The following is an 18,655-nucleotide window of genomic DNA, read 5'->3' as shown; positions in this document are numbered from 1 at the left end:
CTTAACACGGATCTCTATCGTCTGACGGCACCTTGCAGTCGCAACAAATCTCTTGTCGGTAAAGCCAATACGAACTCGGTTTACATTTCACGCCCACATCAAACGGGAACGAGAAACGTGGAAATGGCCGAACCAAATCTCTTTGGATCAGCATGTATATCGCAGGTCCACGAAGAATTTGAATGGCTTGCATAGATTGCTTCCATGAACATAAAAAAGTTTACATATGGACCTTATAAACGAGAGACACTAAACAAAAAATTACACTCGGCACACACCGTCAACTAACATGATTCTAACATGGCCCCCTGAAACTATACAAACACGTTTTGTCCATGAATATCAGTGGACTTCACTTTGGAACTAGAGACGTCACCTTTGTATGACATCCGAGACTGAGCTCGGAACAACGCTCTCCAAAACCAACCATTTTGTCAGCATAAACATCCCCAAAGAACAGTTTTGAATGTTTTAGTAGATTTATGACTAAGAACAAATATTTTAGCTACGTGGATGTCGTTTGGGGTTTGGGGTGGGGGAATTAAACAGCTATTTTGCGCGAGGCTAGGTAAAATGATCTCTACTCTTGAGTGTTAAAACTTTATTCACGTATTTAAAAATTCGTATGTAGGGCAAAGGCTAAATCATGTTGCAAGGCCATTTTTTCTTCAATCAGAAGGGCCGCATGGTCGAGTGGTCATAGCGCCGGACTTGAAATCCGGAGATCGCGGGTTGAAGTCTCGCCTCTTTCCGCTAAGGTTGTTTCTCGGTAGACCCCAGTTCAACTCCTAAGTCATTCTTGTACATAGCTAGCCAACTGGTCTGCTTCCCGCCAGTTGGGATTTTTAAGCCTATCATATTTAGTAGATAGATTTGTTTCTTTCAGTTTAAGTGGCATGCCTGTAATATCTAAGCGCAACAATACCAGCAACAACATCAACAACAACAACAACAAAGTGATCGCTGCGGCGCGGATTTAAGTTGATCGTATGATCCTACCCCTACACGCACCGAATCTCACTCATTTCCCCTTGGCTTAAAAAGGCATACAAAAGGGACAGGAGCCAAACTACCAGTGCCTTCAGACGAGAATAAATACGAGTTTCCAAACTTAGCGCGCATGCTCCAGATCATCCCGTTACAGGCGTATCTCGTTTCCAGGACCTACGCCTCCACTGGACAATAGCGAGTACACCACCTCTGGGAACGACATCGATTTAAAACCCGCATCATGCTCATATGAAGGTCCCATGCATATTCTAAGTTTGGGTCCAATTTTCGAATTTCCTCGCGACCACCAGTGATCAAATGGGACTGACTAGGCTTCAAGTAATAGTATCACTGACGAAAACCTGACATTAGGCACACAAATACCAGTGTGGTACATATTTGAATACTTCAACATATTTGATATTTCTCGTGCATTGCCTTCGAGTGCCTTTCGTGTAATTCTCTCTAAAACTACTATTGTGGTATGACCTAAATTCATTTGCAATTGCGGCCATAATAAGCCTCTTATTAGGAAAATTCTGTCAACATTTCAGCAGTTTTTTTTTCAGAGGAATTCCTCTATGTCCAGTTCAAGCACTGCGCATGGTAGATTCAATTCAAATTTGTTGACGACTTCAGGATGTAGGACTCCCATGATTCCTATCGGCTTTCCGTTGGCGATAATTTGCGCACAACGACCAGGGAAGAAAGTTTCATCTGAAATAGAAATAAGTGAGCGAGTGAGTGAGTGCGTGACTGAGCGAGCGAGTTAGCGAATGAATGAGCGAACGAATAAATACACAATAAGATATAATAAGTGAAGTCCATACATTACGCCGATGTATATATAGAGAGAGTTTCTGTAGGGGGGTACAGAAAAGAACGAAATGTCTGAAAATACAAGAGACAACATTTCTGGGGAAGATTGCAAGCCAAATACTTTGCAAGAAATCTTTCAAACTGTGAAAGGAGCAGTAAGGGATACCTTCGTGCGCCTTCAAGTAATATCCGTGTACAGATGTCTTATCTTCCGAGTACGGTACTTCAAGAAGCTGCATGGTGCGGTCCAACAAACCATGAATGACCTGAAACAAGCAAAACAACATTGTTTGGAGATGGGCTTGGAAAGTGAGAAACTAAACCAAACACACGCTGCTTAAGAATCTCAAATCTATAAAGAACAGAAGTAATACTACCAACTGGAGTAAACATTGGTACAGTGAAGCAAAGTCTTGGTTTTTATATCGATCTGCCTCCAAGAAGATTACCAAACGCGCAGTCCCTCGAGACGCAACTCCCGCTATGCGCTTGCTACAGTAACAAGCGCTCTATCTGTAGAACCGCAAGCAACCTTTTTTTTTCTTAGAGGAACGGTTTTGCAGAGACTGTGATAAAACCAGAAAAAAAATAACAACTAAAAGACACCAAGTCCAGTGAACCAATCAGAACTGGGAACGAAAGAATTCAACCGCCGCCAAGCACAGGGCGTAAGCTTAGTCATGTTATCAGATTTGGTGCTTACTAATTTACGATTTTATTTTTTACCACGAGATCTGCACGAGTAAAACCAAAGCAAGATTTCAACACAGGACGTCCTTTGACGCGAGTTTGTTGGATGAAACGCAGGGCACTATTTATTCTTGAGTCCATGTGTAATAATTGTCAGCGGTGACAGTAATACCAGTCTAAACGCTTTTTTCACTCACCTCAAATCCCGGAGTCTTGTTGTAATTCACGGCACAGAAACGGCGATGATTCCGAGCTCCGACATCTGAAGGAAACATCGGTTGTGTTATGGCAACTTGAATTTGAATTGAAAAGCTGAAGAGGCGTCGCCTGCGGTGCAGCCGGAAAAGACTCGTATCCGGGTCATGTTATGGGAAAAGGTGGGAAAAAATAACGACGCTATCTTTCCTTTGACCCTTCTAATGACACCCCTCGCGCCTTAATTCAGCCTGGTAACCAATTTTCTCTTCCCAAAAACACAAAAATATCGACTGGGTGCGAGTCTGCAGCCGGACGTCACCCTAAAATCAGTCGATATAATGGCTGGCGGCGTAGACTGCAGGCTTCAGGGTATTTATGTACGACCGACTGATACACACAATGCAGGTTACAGTCATCCACACTGAGAAAACGATACCGGATCCGGTACTTACAAGTAAAAAACAGGTTAAGTTTTCTGCGTTCAAGTGAAAGGACTAGTCTCTTTCGAGGATCACGTAAGAGGACGCAAATTACTAGCTACAGTTACGTTTCATAGTCTGTGAATTCAAACTTTACCTTTCTTGTCATCACTGTGTACCACATCGGAGATTTCAAACAGTTTCATTGGAAGCGGCATCTTTTTGTTACAACTAACAGTCTTCAGAAGACCGGGAATGAGTGTTGTCCTGGCAACCTACAACACAGCATCACTATGGTTACTGACATTGCTTTCTTCATATTAACCATGCTTTCACTGAATAGTCAAAATAGTCAAGAAAAGAGACGTAATTGGCTAATAATCCTTCATGTTACAAAGAGCCTCCTACTCTCATAACTTGATAAGAAATATTCCACACACGCCAATAATTGCCACATGTATATGAACTTGTTATCAAGAAACGTCAGGTTACTTAGCAACAGTGCTAACGAAACCGGGGGTTCACCCACACCCTTCAGCCGAGAGGTTCTTGACTCTCGACCCACAACAGAAGACGTGAAAAAGGATTTCCAAGCAACAGCACTGTATATTTTAAGCAACAATAGATAGCACTTAACCCTTACACAAAACTCTTTTCCTTAATAATCTTTCTACATTCCCTTTATCAAAGGTTGGATGACTAGGCATTGCTTCAAACGCGATCAGTTTTTTTATTCTTATAACACATGCCTATCAGCTATGTGCGGCTACGCAACGATATTAGATACATTATGTCCGTGCTGAGAAACGATGGAGGCTTCACTTGCTTTCGAAGACATTTAATGTCTAAGTTATACATGTAACAAGGGTGCCTTACTTGGAATTCCAGTGTTTTTGGATTTGCTATGTGTACAGCTTTGGATGACGATAACGGCTTCTTGAGTTTCTCTGACACATCATCCCGTGAACACTGTGGAAAACATGAACATGACTGTATCTAAAATTTGATCGGCTACAAACCACAACTTTACGAACTCTATTTCAATAGCGGTTACCTCTGTATATCGCAGGTTTTATGTACATAACAAAGACATTATTCTAATCTGAAGATACATTTTGTGTATTGCTAGAGGAAAGTGGTCGCTAAAGAGGAGGGCTTAAGGAGGTAGTTAACCCTTATTTTGAGAAAAAAGTCGAACATTTCATAAAAACTACTTTGAGCCCCCCTAAGACCCCTATCTATTCAATTTTTATAATCCGCATTTATTTTTTGAAAAATTTGAAAATCCCGCCTAAAACGGCTAATTAATTGAGAAGCGGTCAATTATTTATGCATAGCAACCGTCTGTTTACACTTTGTTTATTTTGGTTGTCATGGGACTTTCTGTTCCGCGTTAGGTCAAAAGTCCCCTAAAAGTCGTTTCCACAATCCTTAGAAGCCAAATTTCACAGAGTCCAGTCCAGATTTTCACTTGCAGTAACCATAATGCAGCGCGGTGGTCAAAGATTCGAAGTTGTGATTTTCTCGAAAGCGTGGTGTGGTGAAGTCAGATTGTTTTCTCGAGTATTTTTACTTTTTGTGCTTCATGAGATGGTCGAACCTGGAAAAAGGAAATTCAGATCGGTTAGGAGAAAAAAAAGAAAAGGTTTTTGTGGCCATAATGGGGCAAACAAACGGCCAAAGCTGACAAAGGAAGCAGATCAAGATGGCGCCGTGGAAGGTGAAGTCAAAGCCGGAGGCGAGAGTGACCTCAGTGAAGCCGAAGATTTGCCGGTGAGAGCCAACGTTTCTGCCTCAAAACTTCAGAATTCTTCCTTTTCGAGGTATGAAGAGCGAGAAGGCATCCTGACCCGAAAGAAGACGATCAGCGTTGGGCTCGGAGCTACATCAGCAGATGTTGACCAAGTTGCAAGCGGATTTAAATTGCAAGATGCCACTCTGTTGAGTGAGTGTATTGCCTCAGCAGCAATTTGCAGCTCTTGTCGCAAATCCCAATCAAGTCTCAAACTCTATCAGCGAGATTATCAGAGGGAAGGACTTGCTGAATGTCTTTTTCTCAAATGCTCAATTTGTGGTCATGAGACTGACTTGAAAACTAGCAAGAAACTTGGAGGTGTTGGTGGAGGTGCTCATGAAGTCAACAGGAGGTCAGTGTTGGCTTCCCAGAAACTTGGCCAGGCTGGATTGACAGATTTTTGTGCCAGGATGAATCTGCCCCCACCAGTAACCAAGAAATCTTTCAATGAACACTTAATTCAAATTGAAAAGGCTGCTGTAGAACATGCTAGAACATGCTATTGCTAGAGGAAAGTGGTCGCTAAAGAGGAGGGCTTAAATGTAATTCCAAAACCTCATTTGGACGAATTAAAACTAGCTCCCCAATGAATCTAAAGAAACAGACAGCAACAGTAGGGACAAAACACAACACTACAACAACTTGCAAAGTTACACTACATCTAATTACACTTACAAACTGTCCAAACTCTATCGTCAATCGGAAATAAAAGAACATGTGTTTTACACTCTACGACCAAATAATCATTTTTTCCCTTCCTTTGGTGGAGGCAGCGTGGCCGAGTGGCGCTGGTGTTGTAATCCAGAGGTTCCGGTCTGGTCTGCCTCCTGCCAGTTGGGATTTTTAACTATGTTATATTTTTTCCGTTGTTTCAGTGGCATGCCTGTAAACTACATGTAGCTAAGATTAGTGTTTGTATAGCTATGTGCATGACCTCTATAAATAAGATTTACATTTACAGTTATATTACATGGTAACACAGAGGCAACAAGCGATAATTGCCAATGAAATCATTTTACCAACAGAGGTCTTGTTCATTTTTCAATCATGCAAAAACTGAATCCTAACACTGATCGATTCCAATAACAAAACCCAGATAATCCTAAAGATCTTTAAGTGTTGCATGTATAAATTTCTCACCAAAGCGAAAGTAAGGACTTCAGTGAATCCAGCCTGGGCTATTTCTTGTCTCAGCAGATCACAAAGTGTATTTAGCTTGAACTGCAAAAGAAAGCTTTGATTAACGATAGTTTTCCCTCAAACTTACCTCAGTTGGGATAATATGGTTTCCTAGCAAACTAGCAGCAATAGAAAGAGCAAAGAAACAAAGCAATGGCTCTTTATACACTTGCTCATCATTAACTGTTACGTAAGGGGCAGGTCGGACCAGGTAGAGTTGGCATTTGCTGGAAAATTGACAATATAAAAAAGGAAAAAACAAACAAGAAGTTCCAGGTAGACAATATACTTTAATAATCATATGAAAAAAACAAACAAACAAACAAACAAACAAACAAACAAACAAAATTGAGGTCTGGAGGGCAAACTATTACCATAATGATGAATGAGAACTCACCTGATTTCCAATAGTATTGGTTGGAGGTATCCTCTTCACAATGTTGTTAAATCCATGAGAAATGGCTACATCCTCAATAATATCACACTCATGAATAATGTTTGTAAAATGTCAAGGAAAGATCTTCAAAATAAACATAACCACTACACTACAAAGTTTAAACTGGGCGGTTTAAAATTGCTTTTCTGCTAAAAAAAAAAAACATGACTTACAATTTATGTTCAATTTAGCTATTTTCACTCCACAATAGTCCAGTAAGGTCCTTGGTGAGACTATGTTTTATACTAAGAATTATTCAGGAATGCTATGAAGACTACTTAAAAATGTATACAAATATCCCTTTGAGAGTAAATTGCTGTTGGAGATATTGATGAGTACCATGTTACTTCTTTTCAGAAAAGGTTGCTGGAGTAAAACTTATGAAGGTTTCAAAGGATATCTGCTCTTGTTGGAGGAATTTCCACTTTGACGTTTTTTCCACCATCAGTCACTTCACTTTGAAGGCACATTCGAGTCAACAAATCAGCCACTCGCTCAGGAGATTCTCTGCCATTGAAGAACAAGAATTCATTAACATACAGTACAACCTGGATGCAAAATTCTCACAGCTGAGCAACTTCCTGAATTACTGAAAGAAACAGGACTGCTTACTGGATTCCAATCTTCTTGTTAATTTGCTCCACACTGACCACTTCATGCCGATATTTTAGCTCCTTTTGAGAAAAGGGGGAAAAAAAATAGAAACAAAGACAATTCATAGAAACTGTATGGCCAATCAAAACACCGCAGCTACACTCAATTATATCCACTGTATGTTTTGTATATGCACAAAGTACAAAGAAAGTCCCGTTCCAAGTCCTGTCCCCTGATATTCCAAGTAACATTTTTGGACTTTGTTGAAGGCAGATGATACACAATAAAGCCACTGTGAAAGGCTTTACATTAGTATACAATGGTTCAGAACTGAAAATCTACTGTTACATTGTAGTAATATCATGTGCACCTTGATTTAGCAAGGCATTGTTTCAACCCAATAAATTTGAGGTTATTGAGATGGGCCTTGAAATATTTGTCTACCCATGTATGTTGTGTAAACTTTATTTCATTATTCATGATTAACTGAACATGCAACATGTGTATGTAACATACCGGATAAACAAGAACTGAACAATCTGGCTGTTCCACTTCAACTGACTCCACCCTAGACAAAAGTTTAGGTGTTATGTGTAGATAAATAAATAACATTTAGAGAGGAAGCCACATCATCCTTAGCTGGTTTTCATGCGGATCCTCTATCCTGGTCGAATTGGAATTTGGAGATGCTGGTTTTTGTGGAGGGAGGAAAACTAGAGTTCTCAGAGAAAAACCTTTAGAGGAAGGTTAGAACCAACCATAAACTCAACACACATATGGCACCAGGCTAGCCTGCAGTGCAGGCGTCTTATTGGGGGGAGTTAACGTTACAACCTTGCGACCGCCTTTTTAGACCACCATGTTCTTGCCTATCATTCACCCCCTTGGTAAAACTTTCTTTCTCTCCCCAGTCTTCCGCTGCATGAAAAATTCAAGATGGTGGCTAAACTTTTTACGATGTGAGCGCTCGCTCGAAAAAATCTCGCCTGCTCTGCAGGCTAGCACCAGGCTGGAATTGAACCCAGGCCACATTGGTGGGAGGCGAGCACTCTCACCACTGGGCCTTCCCTGCTTCTCAAGTGTTAGTTGTGTGATCCCCTTACATGACTGACTTCTTTTCTAGGCTTGAAGTTACATCATCAATTCACACTCAACACTTGTTCAAGAAAATCACTACTTACACAAATGGTTCAACACAATAAACACTGAACATTGTCACCAGGGTGTCAAGGACAATTTTGGCCTAACAAAATATAATAATTAAAAGTATATTAGTAAATCAAATTAGGAGATTTTTTTTCTCCTGGATAGTACCACTCCCCAAGACCATAATTTATATGATGTACATGTACTGTATATCCATTTATACTTCTGACTGGTCATATATACAAACTGGAAACAGAAAAATCGCCTATTTAAGATTTTTAAAAGTAAAAAATCTACAGTAAATGGAACACAACCATTACTGCAGATGTGTTGTACTAGGACAAGATGCATGCAATGCATGATGTACATTGTTCACTAATGCAAATGATTCAAACAGAGAGCAATGGATCAGCAGTCTTTCAAGAAAGACAAACAATACTTAGCTAATGAATGCTATAAAACAAAAACAGTATAGAATGATGTACAATGTACAATTCTCAAACTCTTTAAATAACTTATATAGTAATTTATCATTGCTTTAAAAGTTATTCCTAACTTACAGTAAACATGGACACACTCATTCATGTATGCTATTACTTACCTTGTGCAAATCAGTAGCTGTGCTTTCTATGAAGACATTTTTTGTGCTTAGAGTTATTTTGGAATGGTCACCTACAAGCAAAAGTTCAGAGATGATACAGAATATGGATATACCGTAATTTGAGATATCTTTGTAATTTGCTACTGATATAGTGTAATAACAATATTATATAAAGGGCCTTTCATCAATAAGTAATAGGAGGCTGTTAGCAAATTCACAGATTGTGAGTTAATATTTATAAAGTTGATATTTTCAAAGACACCAAGTATTATGTCCAACTAGGATGGTACAGTAAGAATATCAGTCCTCAGAAACAGTCTTTTCAGGACTATCTTGACTTTAAGAATCACATAAGATGAACTACAATTCAACATTATTGGTTTAAACCATTGACTAGATTTCACATATTTATTTTCAGCCCATAGTTCAGTTGAGCCTCTTTAATACTGACACTTAAGGGGAAGAGTTCAGTATCAATATTATGGAAGAGTGAACTGACTGTAATATAGAGTTGTCTGTATTATAGCCGAGTCTGTAAGGAGCATTTCCACTGTGCTACATGTAATAGCAGTTTGCTCTGCAAATTTATAGGCATAGCACTCTAACATTCAATTTTTGATGCAATGTCAAAATGTGTAATGATAGACTTACCATTGATAATTGGAGGCATTGAGAGAACAACACCATTGGCATCAAAAATAACTGGATAAACTGGTTTGTCTCGAATGATTGGCAGGTACTGTTTTAAATGGCTTTCTCCCTTTGTGAAGAAAAAAAAACAAAAAAACAAAGTGAACATTGCAAATAATTCTTAGATCCTCCATTCTCATCACTGATTGTCATACAACCCAGGTCATCTGCATCTATTTTCATGTTATAACCACAAATATGAATCAATAAATTAAGATTCTTACCATGTCTTTCCATGTTAACTCAAGAGAAAATATCCCCACTGAGGACTTCTTTAGTTCTCATTACCTACTGGCATTTTAAATATGTTTTGATGGGGTGAGGAGAAATAAAATTTGGATCACCCCTCAAGACTTCTTTAAATTTCCCACACTCAGTAAATATTCAGAATTCACATATCCACAGCCCTAGCAAATTCTACAAGCCAGTAGCTCAAAGAAGAGGATCATGTAACATGTATCTGACATCACTGGTAGTAATCAATATGAAGGAACAGCAAACTTTCTTACTTTGTACACATCCATCAGTTCAACGGCTGTGTATTCTTTTGTCTGAAAGCAAAAAAAGTTGAACTTAAATAATTACCTTCAGTCATCAATCCACAATTATAAGCCAGCCCAGCCATTAATTTGATAATTTTTTTTGTTAGTTCTCACATCAAATCCTTTCAGCCAACTTCTTATTGGCAGATCATGGTTGAATCACCATGAGGCTAAGGAAAAACTTAACTGGCTAAGTTGGTCTTCACACCTTCAAAGTCTTTGTTTGTGGGCCATTGAATTTTACAAGTAGAGCAGCGTGTAAAGAAAGTCATGTATGACAGCCCAGGGCTAGCAGATTCTATCCTTCACTTCACTTGCATGTCCATACCCCCTCTCCTCCCCTGGATGACGGAGCCATCGACCACATTACAATTTGTGGACACCCACTTTTGAAATCCTGGATAAAAGCCTGTTTCCTAGTGAATTTCAGTTAGTGATAAGCTCTCTTCAGCCAGTGAAAAAGGGCGGCAACTGGCTCTTAGCAAAGTCCCCAAAACACTAAATTTTCTTCATCCTGTTCAGTAGTGCATTATATCATTGAGCAAACCATTTAAGTGTCTAGAGTATCTTTGTGAACGGATTATACTTATATTGTCTACCAAAATCAATTCTCAAGTCTCACTTGATTAAGAGCTACAAATTTGATGTCCTGTGGGGGAAGAGCATCAAACAAAAATGGTCCTTGAAGAGTGTCAAAATCATGTGTTCCTATGGCAACAAGACTCCTTCGTCGGCACAGGTTGTGATGGAGTTTATCTTGAAGATCAATGAAGCTGTTATAACTATCCTGGAGAAAGAGATAGTTAAAGATATTTGAACATTTAATTAATCTTTAAGATTCGTACCATGTAAAGTAGTTTATGTTTAAAAGCCAAGTGAATAAACTTTACCTGAGTGAATGTAATATTTCTTAAAAGGGCTGCCACACAGTGAGGTCTGACAAAGGCAGTCTAATGAAAAAGGGAAAACCATTATTATACTATAATATGGCAAAGTGCAAAAAATTGCAGCAACTTACAACATTATCACAAACATCAAAGTAATGAAGTAAGCTAAGAGAACAGAACTTTATCCAATGGAATACTTACATTTTTTGAAATCTTTAATCTTTGCATTGGCCCATGAGGCTTAACAGATTTATATCTAGGAGTTTTCAGTCTAAAACAAAACACAAGAAATATACAGAGATTAACTCACTGATAACAATAGCCATTGTTCATCATAAGAGCAACATCCTGACTGAAACAGAGAACAGTAGGTCAAAGAGTAGGAACAGATTCTTGGGCAAGTTGTTATGACAAGGAAATTCACCTTAACCTCTATTTGTCATTGAAATGTCTTACTATAAAAATGCATTGATTATGAGACAGTTGAAAAATATCCTAAAATTATGGTGCAACAATGACATCCTATTTGAGGACATGCACACATGTATGGTAAACCTACTTTCCAAGAAAAACTTGAATTCCTCTTGAAATCCCCTCCAAACACAGAAGGTCGTACCTGTGTTAAGATATTAAGGTAGCGAGCTGAGAAACAAATTGCCAGCCGAGTTATTAATACAGGAACTACATTAGACATATTTGTACAGTGCATTGCCAATCATAACTAATCTAAGACTAGATAATGGCAGACATGTTAAAAAGATAAAATTACAGATTGCAAGACAACAAAAACAACAACAGGAAACTTAACTAAAGCTTATAAGCCAAGCATTAATTTGCAATGATAATGCAATTAGAATTAATCCTCACAAACTGTCTTGTAACCCAGAAGGTAAATTAGGTTTTAACAAAACTATTGTACCGCATCAAAGGGCCAGTGATTTATAACCTGATTGACAGATTGTAATTCCAAACTAGTCACAATATTTCCCTGGTTTTTCTTGAATTATATGTCCCCCATAATACATGTACATGTACATGTACATGTACATGTAAGTCAGGTATACCTGTTAGCTGGAATTTCAATTTTATAAATAACTCCTTCATCTTCTTTGCCTTCTTCTTCTCCAGGGACCTGTCAGAATACACACAACACAGTTACTGTCTGATGTTCGTCAGTCACACAGATATAGGAGTCTATGTATTGGAAGCCATAAACGTAGCATTTGTGCATCCAGTTGTATCCATACTTTTTCTTACTCCAGGAGTAGGTCGGGAATCTAGCTAAAAAGAAACCAAGCAGGCTTCTCAGCTAGCTTTTCCAGTCTGTGCAACTTTTAATGTCTTTGTTTTGTAGTAAAAATTCCACCAGTGGTAACCCCTCTATCAGCTGGTGAGATAAGCGTGTAGCCAGCTTCCTAGATACATCCCTGATAGATACTGCATGCCTTCAGAGGTTGGGGAGAGGGTATTCCTTCAAATTCCTTTTGCTGGGTTTGATGCCCACTTCTTGGATCCCTTAAGGATCTCAATTCAGACCAAAATATGTGATATCCTATTCCCTAGTCACAACCTTACCTAAATATGGATACCCTTTCCAAAAAAAAGGTACCCCCATTGTAGCACATAATTATCTGCATAGCATTTACGGCATTTGTATTATAAGGAGCTACCTTCCTAGAATCACTTACTCACTACAAGTGACTCTTTTTGTAGGTTTTATTGTATATACCTTTCGGAGGAATACATAAATACACATAGCATTCCCAAGCCTTGACTAGTTTTGTAGTTTGCTTTAGGTGTTTTCATTTTACTACAGATGGGGTTCTTTAAATAAGTAAAGTGGAACCTGCCTTTTGGCCACCCCAACAATATGGTCATCTTGCTATTAGATCCACTTTATTCTGGCCGGAACAAAACCTCAGTCAGTCATTTCCTTATCCAAACTTGTTAAACAAGGGCAGATTTTTGTGGCCTGTTGGTGGCTGGATTAGCGGGGTTCCACTGTACTTTGAAACCCAAAACAAAGTTAACAATATTTTTATCGAACTTGTATAACATTCCCAGCAACCAAATTGGTAGGTACGTTTCGATTGACAGTGTACTATATTATAAACTATATTGGCGACAAATTGAGAATCCCGGAAGCCAGACTACTCCGGTACACACAACAGCATGAAATATCACAGTCAGAAATAAATGATTACTCCCTCAGCAAATCTCTTACCACTTCATCCAATTCGAGGCCAAAGTCAAAGCACAGTTCTTCAAACTCTTCATCAGCTGAATAACAAATAACAAGTCTTGTTGGTTCACCGGAATCTTTCAAGGTTGTAGCACGTGTGCTAAGCTTAAAAGGATAATAAGCTAACTTACTGTACTCCTTTCCAATAGCCTTGAATAAGAGATCTCTCTTGATATCTACAGTTGGCATATCGTCGAACAAGTTTGTAAAAATCAATAACTAAATTCAGGAAATTTCATCAGCCCACGATCGAACCTCTTTCGATTTTCGACAGTAGTTTCTAGTCCTCGTCGTAGCCTTCTATGATTGCGGGCTCAGAATAGTCACCAATTCTCCGGTGTTGCCCGGTTGCCTAGGCCGCAAAGGTCTCCCTTGCATCTGGGGTCACGTGACCAAATTTTTCCTGGAAAATTTTTACATTGTGGGCTATGAGTTAATGAATGCCAGAAATGGAAAAAGCGCTTCGCAAATAGCCAGTTGGCCAAGTTTGAGGCCCCTGGAATGAAAGAGTAAGTTTCTACGACAGTTTGAATTTTCAGAAAATTTAAGGGATCTGTATGGAAAATGTTGCTGGAGAGCAAGGCTTTCCTCTCCAGTAGCGTACTTTTATCATACAAATCTTCTTATTCTTTTAAAAATTCAGACAGTCATAAATTCTCATTCTGGGGGGGGGGGGGGGGGGGCAAACTTGGCCATTTTGATATTTGTGACATGCTTTTTCCATTTTGACGTTCGTTAAGTTATAGCCCATAATTTTATGAAAAGTACGTTCCATGATGGCTTAGCTGCAAAGGGCCTATTTCTTTCTAAAAGTTAAAAAAAATATTCTCTCGATTCGTAGAATTCATTTCCAGTAAAGAAACCAGGGCCCAGATTTAAAAAGTTCCAACTTTTGAATGCAAATAAAACCGTGGCCGGGAATCATGTTTTGTGATACTTTAGTTTTTTTAACCCTGAATGAAAATTATCCTAATATAAATTTACGCCAGGAGCCATAATCGGGGACGGAGACCGTAAGTCTTGGGATCCGCGCGCACCTATGATATGGGACAATTTTTCTATTTTTAGAACAAATTGCGCCATCCTGACGTCATATATCCGCGCGGATCCACGCACATGTCGGGGGCTCTCGCGTGGATGTTGTCACGTTGCGTGATCAAATGTTGAGAGTTGAGAGAACTTGAGAGATTCTCTTACGTATTTTTCATAGCGATGGCAGGGAATAAGGCAGGGAATACGAACTAGGACGCTTATATGTAGTTTTATGCTCTGAGCTAACGGAAAAGGTGGGTTTTTCAGGGTCGAAAACAAGACTTCAATCTCTCGCTGGGAATGAATAATAAGATCTGCTCGCGCTAGTTGTAAGCTTACGCGTATGTTTTTGCGTTAGTTCTGACTTAAGAATATAGCAAGAAAACTCTCTACTCTGGTATCGAGTTAATTTGTGAGTTTCTCAGACAATGGTTAATCATAACCAAATCCTGTTTTGATGGTTTCTTATTGTTTCTGCTTGTTTGGTGAGTCTGACGCGTACAATTAGCTCATTTGTATCGTGCAGCTCGTGCACTCTCAAGTCCGAGTCGGTGTTTTCAATTGTCAACAAAGCTTGACAAAGATTTCTTTCGTTATCTTTTGTGCTGAGATGCTGCAACAAATTTCACGAACGCAAAAAAGGCTACTAACATCATGCTGTTTCTTCAACATAAGCATAGTGAAGTTTTACACTGCGAAAATGAAAATAGACAAGCAGTTTTGATAACTCGATCAACAAAATCGAAATCGTTATTCGAAGTTGAATAAAGAAAGCGTCATCGTAACTTTGCTGATTATTTCTCCTTTATTCACATATTTTCAGCTTAGCTTGTAATACGTTCTCAAACATTTATCAATCTTAAACATATTTAAAACTATAGAGTTATTGTTTGAGTTCGATGTACGCTTTCACACGAAAGTGCGGCGGAAGCACAATTTGTCATGTTTACCGTGACTGTACAAAACACGCATCGGCGGGCGCTCTCATTCATCGACAATAGAGAATTCACTGGATTTTTACACGAATAAAAATGAGCAGTATCTACGGACGTAAAGTTATTGGACCTTGATGAAACATCAAGCGTTGCTTACAATTCAGGCGAAACTCAAACTGACCAAACTAGCAATTATTTTGTTTTACTTTTCAGTTGCGATAGACTAACAAATTCCTCGCAAGCGTGTGGCAGGAGGAGCTAGGAAACTATGAAGTCCTGAAGCTCTGCTATATCTAAATATATTCAGCTAGTTTTTTGCTGTGTAATGGAAAAGCTCTTCAACATATGTGAAATTAAATAAGTGGAGTAATGTACAGCTCATGTAAACGTAAAAGAAGCAAAAAAGAAGGAACACAACTTGGTCAGCGATATATATAAGCTTAAAGCGGAACATACCTAAATTCGACACTGTCTTACTTCACTCAAACTGGAGCAACTTACGACGAAAATACTTAAGCACAATTCCAACAGACGTAAACGCGTTGAGTTGTGGGCCAAAAACATGGAAAATGTCGGGAATTTCGGACGCCATTTCCCCCGCGCGACATCTGCAAAAATCCTCGCAGCATGTACGCGCGTGTGCCGCAGGCGATGGCGCAATTTGTTCTAAAAATAGAATTATTGTCCCATATCATGGGGACAACCCCAATACTAGAAATGGCGCGCGCTTACGGTCTCCGTCTCCGATTATGGCTCCTGATCTTAGGTATGTGTACTATATCTCGAGACGTTAATTATATCTCGAGTCGTTATTGTCGTTTTATTGTTTTTCTAGTCTTTTCCCATTCCTTTTGCTGTTTTACTTGATTTTCCTTGAGACGGTAACAGAGAATGAAGCCGATTTCAAATGGGTTTCGTATTTCTAATATTCAGCTTAGTCCCTACTCTTTCACGACCTTTCACAGCTCAAGGGAGTCTGGGCTCTACCATAAGTCGGGATAGTATCACTTCGTTTCAGGCCTTGCGCGGTCATTGCGACAAGAAAGAACGCCTAGGGACTAGTCTGATTCTGATTAAATGTACAAGTGATTTTGAAGAAACACACCAAAAATAATTAAGAGGCTAATCAGACAAGAAACAGAACCCAGACTGTAGCGGTCGAAAACGGGTTTGTCTGGCCAGCTAATGGCTAAGAAACAGCTTTTTTCGTAAGCGTGACATTCAAATTGCCATCTTCGTCTTGTCCTCCTAACTGGCTATTGGAAGCCTGTGGAATAAAGAGGCTATAGATTAATTTTGTGTGGTCTGAATTTACCGAGCAGCTTAGAAACCTGCCTTGTTGACCGCGAACTAAAGAAACCGTAATTACTGATTTTGTTTTATTTTTATTTGGTGACCATGTAGACCGAGGTACCGTTTCGATATTTGATCATAAGAAAAAAAGGTTTGTTAGCGTGAGTTAGACTGACAAGAGTGTATGTATGTATGTAAGGTAAGCTGTTCCGAATCTTTGCGAGGATTTGAAAGTGACAGTTATCTGACTTGTTGGAAATAGCTTTAACTGGTGTAGAATCGGGAAGGGACATTATTATTTAGTTATTCATGCTGATTTTGGTGCCTCTATAGCGTTTGCGTTTGTCATAAATTGTAATGAGGGATGTAGTTATGATACAAGATCTCTGCACTAAAATTTGAGAAACTGTTAAACAAGCTTATCGTAACGATGGCAGTTGATAATAAAGGTATTTATAAAACTACATCTCCTGTGTTTTGATTTGTAGATGAAACAGGAAAAATGTTAGAGATCGTTTTTAAATCCCCTCTTGACACGCTTAATCGAAAATTCTACTCATTTCAGATGCAGCGTTTATACAGCTGCCCAGGGTGCATTCCATGTAAGCCAAAAACATGTAAAATTCTACGCCACTTAGCAAATTGACACAATTGTTTTTCTCAGTTGCGGCAGACAAGTAAGGCATTTTGATTTGAGGGCAGCGAGACATTAAAACCGAAACAAGCCCGCAGCAAAATGACCGGTGGCTGGATCTAACTCGTCTCCGACGTTATCCACTGATCTGATCTAAAGCCTTACTTTACTTAACTATAACCTTACTAAACTATAAAGAATGCTAGAAAGTGCGACTTGAATTGGACCCGGCATTCCTCCTGTTATAAAAACTGTCCCTTATTTTGTTTTAGCACTTGAGTCATTGACGTGTTAGTTATCGTATAAAAGGTAAACATTGTAACTTGAAGCGAGAGACGCTTAGGAAAAAGTGCAATTGCACTTTCTCAATCGTCTTAAGTTTGTTTCTCTCTCGACTCTTTTTTTCGCGTGTTTCCTTTAACCATTTGCCTCCAGGTTTTCCGAAGATAGATGTATACTTTTTTAAATCAATTTTCCGTACGATAACGGTCACGCGTGATTACATCTGTTGTCATGGTGCAATCCCTTCTTTTGAAATATTGAATTGTGCATTCAAAACGTTTTCTGGGCAAGGCAACTGCCCTTTGTTTGGCGAAATGTAAAATACAGAAAAGTTAGTGGATAACGTTAAAAAAAAAACATAAGAGGATAGAGGATAGAGACATTTCTATGAGCGTTTTTACACTGGAAACCGCAAATCACTCACTGTCATATGCATGATAATTAAATATGCATGGCAGACAAGACTGCACACTCCGTTTAAGATTATAGCCAAAATTCTCTTTCTGGTTTTAAGCGGGATGATCAGCAGGAGAAAAATATATATTGGTGCCCATTAGAGATCTTGAAAATTAATGTCTAACTTATGTTGTATCAATATTCCTCGCTATTTCTTCGTGCACATCGAGTGTCTTTTACTGGGACTTGTATGACATTTGGAAAACACTGAGAACATGCTCCGTTTAGGCCACTCATTTAAACTGCTTCGGTTGGTAAAATCGTTCAAATAGCCGGATGGCTTTTCAGCTACACAAAGTTCGTCTGCTTTGTGAAAGTCAATTCCAGCGGTGTCTATACTTCTTCTCTTAGAGCGAGTTCTTGTTAACTTCCCGTGGGAGGAATGGGTTTGAATTTTAATTTGGAAGTTGGTCCGTGAAAACTGCCAATCAATAGTCCAACACTGCGCAGCAACATTGCTAAAACACGCCCTGAAAAAAGAATATGTGGCTTGACTATAAACTTAAGGGACGGGTTGGCCATTATTTCACATTATCTAAGTCACATTTACAAAAAATGTTATATAACGGAACATGGTATAGAACGTCCTCATTAAGATATACAATGTTACCAGTTTACTGGTCAGCCATATAAGGTAAAAAGTTGAAGATGATCCTTCATAATAGACCATATTCGTATCCTCGGTATTAGACCAGAACAAGCTTGCAACTGAGGCCCGGGGCTAATGCTGGGAATCTTTTCAAATGCGAAAAGCATCTATTCCTTTTTGATGACAGTCCCCCGCAGAAGCCTCCA

General features: G+C 39.0%; 2 protein-coding genes across 2 annotated transcripts; one reads left to right on the top strand and one right to left on the bottom strand.

Moving 5' to 3' along the window:
• Positions 1-586: 586 nt before the first annotated feature.
• On the bottom strand, positions 587-13,539 carry LOC110047443 (phenylalanine--tRNA ligase beta subunit-like). The gene is made up of 21 exons (XM_020753193.2): positions 13,360-13,539; positions 13,211-13,266; positions 12,051-12,118; positions 11,546-11,602; positions 11,188-11,257; positions 10,990-11,049; positions 10,722-10,886; positions 10,067-10,108; positions 9,519-9,627; positions 8,868-8,938; positions 8,302-8,363; positions 7,637-7,688; positions 7,139-7,200; positions 6,927-7,033; positions 6,488-6,588; positions 6,052-6,132; positions 3,993-4,085; positions 3,274-3,391; positions 2,697-2,761; positions 1,976-2,075; positions 587-1,707 (listed from the first exon to the last, which is right to left on the bottom strand). Exons 1-21 carry the CDS (start codon positions 13,415-13,417, stop codon positions 1,556-1,558), a joined length of 1,749 nt encoding a protein of 582 aa, XP_020608852.2. The 5' UTR covers positions 13,418-13,539; the 3' UTR covers positions 587-1,555.
• Positions 4,438-7,539, top strand: LOC149116626 (uncharacterized). Its single transcript, XM_089282381.1, has 2 exons — positions 4,438-5,263; positions 6,884-7,539. The coding sequence occupies exons 1-2, from the start codon at positions 4,602-4,604 to the stop codon at positions 6,954-6,956; spliced, it is 735 nt and encodes a 244-aa protein (XP_089138507.1). The 5' UTR covers positions 4,438-4,601; the 3' UTR covers positions 6,957-7,539.
• Positions 13,540-18,655: the final 5,116 nt, after the last annotated feature.

Source organism: Orbicella faveolata, unplaced genomic scaffold (genome assembly GCF_042242905.1).
Source record: "Orbicella faveolata isolate gen_17 unplaced genomic scaffold, um_ofav_v1 contig_12, whole genome shotgun sequence".
In the NCBI taxonomy this organism is placed as follows: domain Eukaryota; kingdom Metazoa; phylum Cnidaria; class Anthozoa; order Scleractinia; family Merulinidae; genus Orbicella; species Orbicella faveolata.
Note: the sequence above shows the minus strand (reverse complement) of the source record. Positions and strands in the feature narration are given on the sequence as shown.

Coding starts and splice junctions, on each gene's coding strand:
- LOC149116626 (XM_089282381.1), top strand. CDS start 4,602: ATGCAGCGCGGTGGTCAAAGATTCGAAGTTGTGATTTTCTCGAAAGCG. Junction 5,264..6,883: donor GCTCATGAAGTCAACAGGAG/GTCAGTGTTGGC, acceptor ACTTCTTTTCAG/AAAAGGTTGCTGGAGTAAAA.
- LOC110047443 (XM_020753193.2), bottom strand. CDS start 13,417: ATGCCAACTGTAGATATCAAGAGAGATCTCTTATTCAAGGCTATTGGA. Junction 13,267..13,359: donor GGCTATTGGAAAGGAGTACA/GTAAGTTAGCTT, acceptor TTTGTTATTCAG/CTGATGAAGAGTTTGAAGAA. Junction 6,589..6,926: donor AATTCCTCCAACAAGAGCAG/ATATCCTTTGAA, acceptor GACATTTTACAA/ACATTATTCATGAGTGTGAT.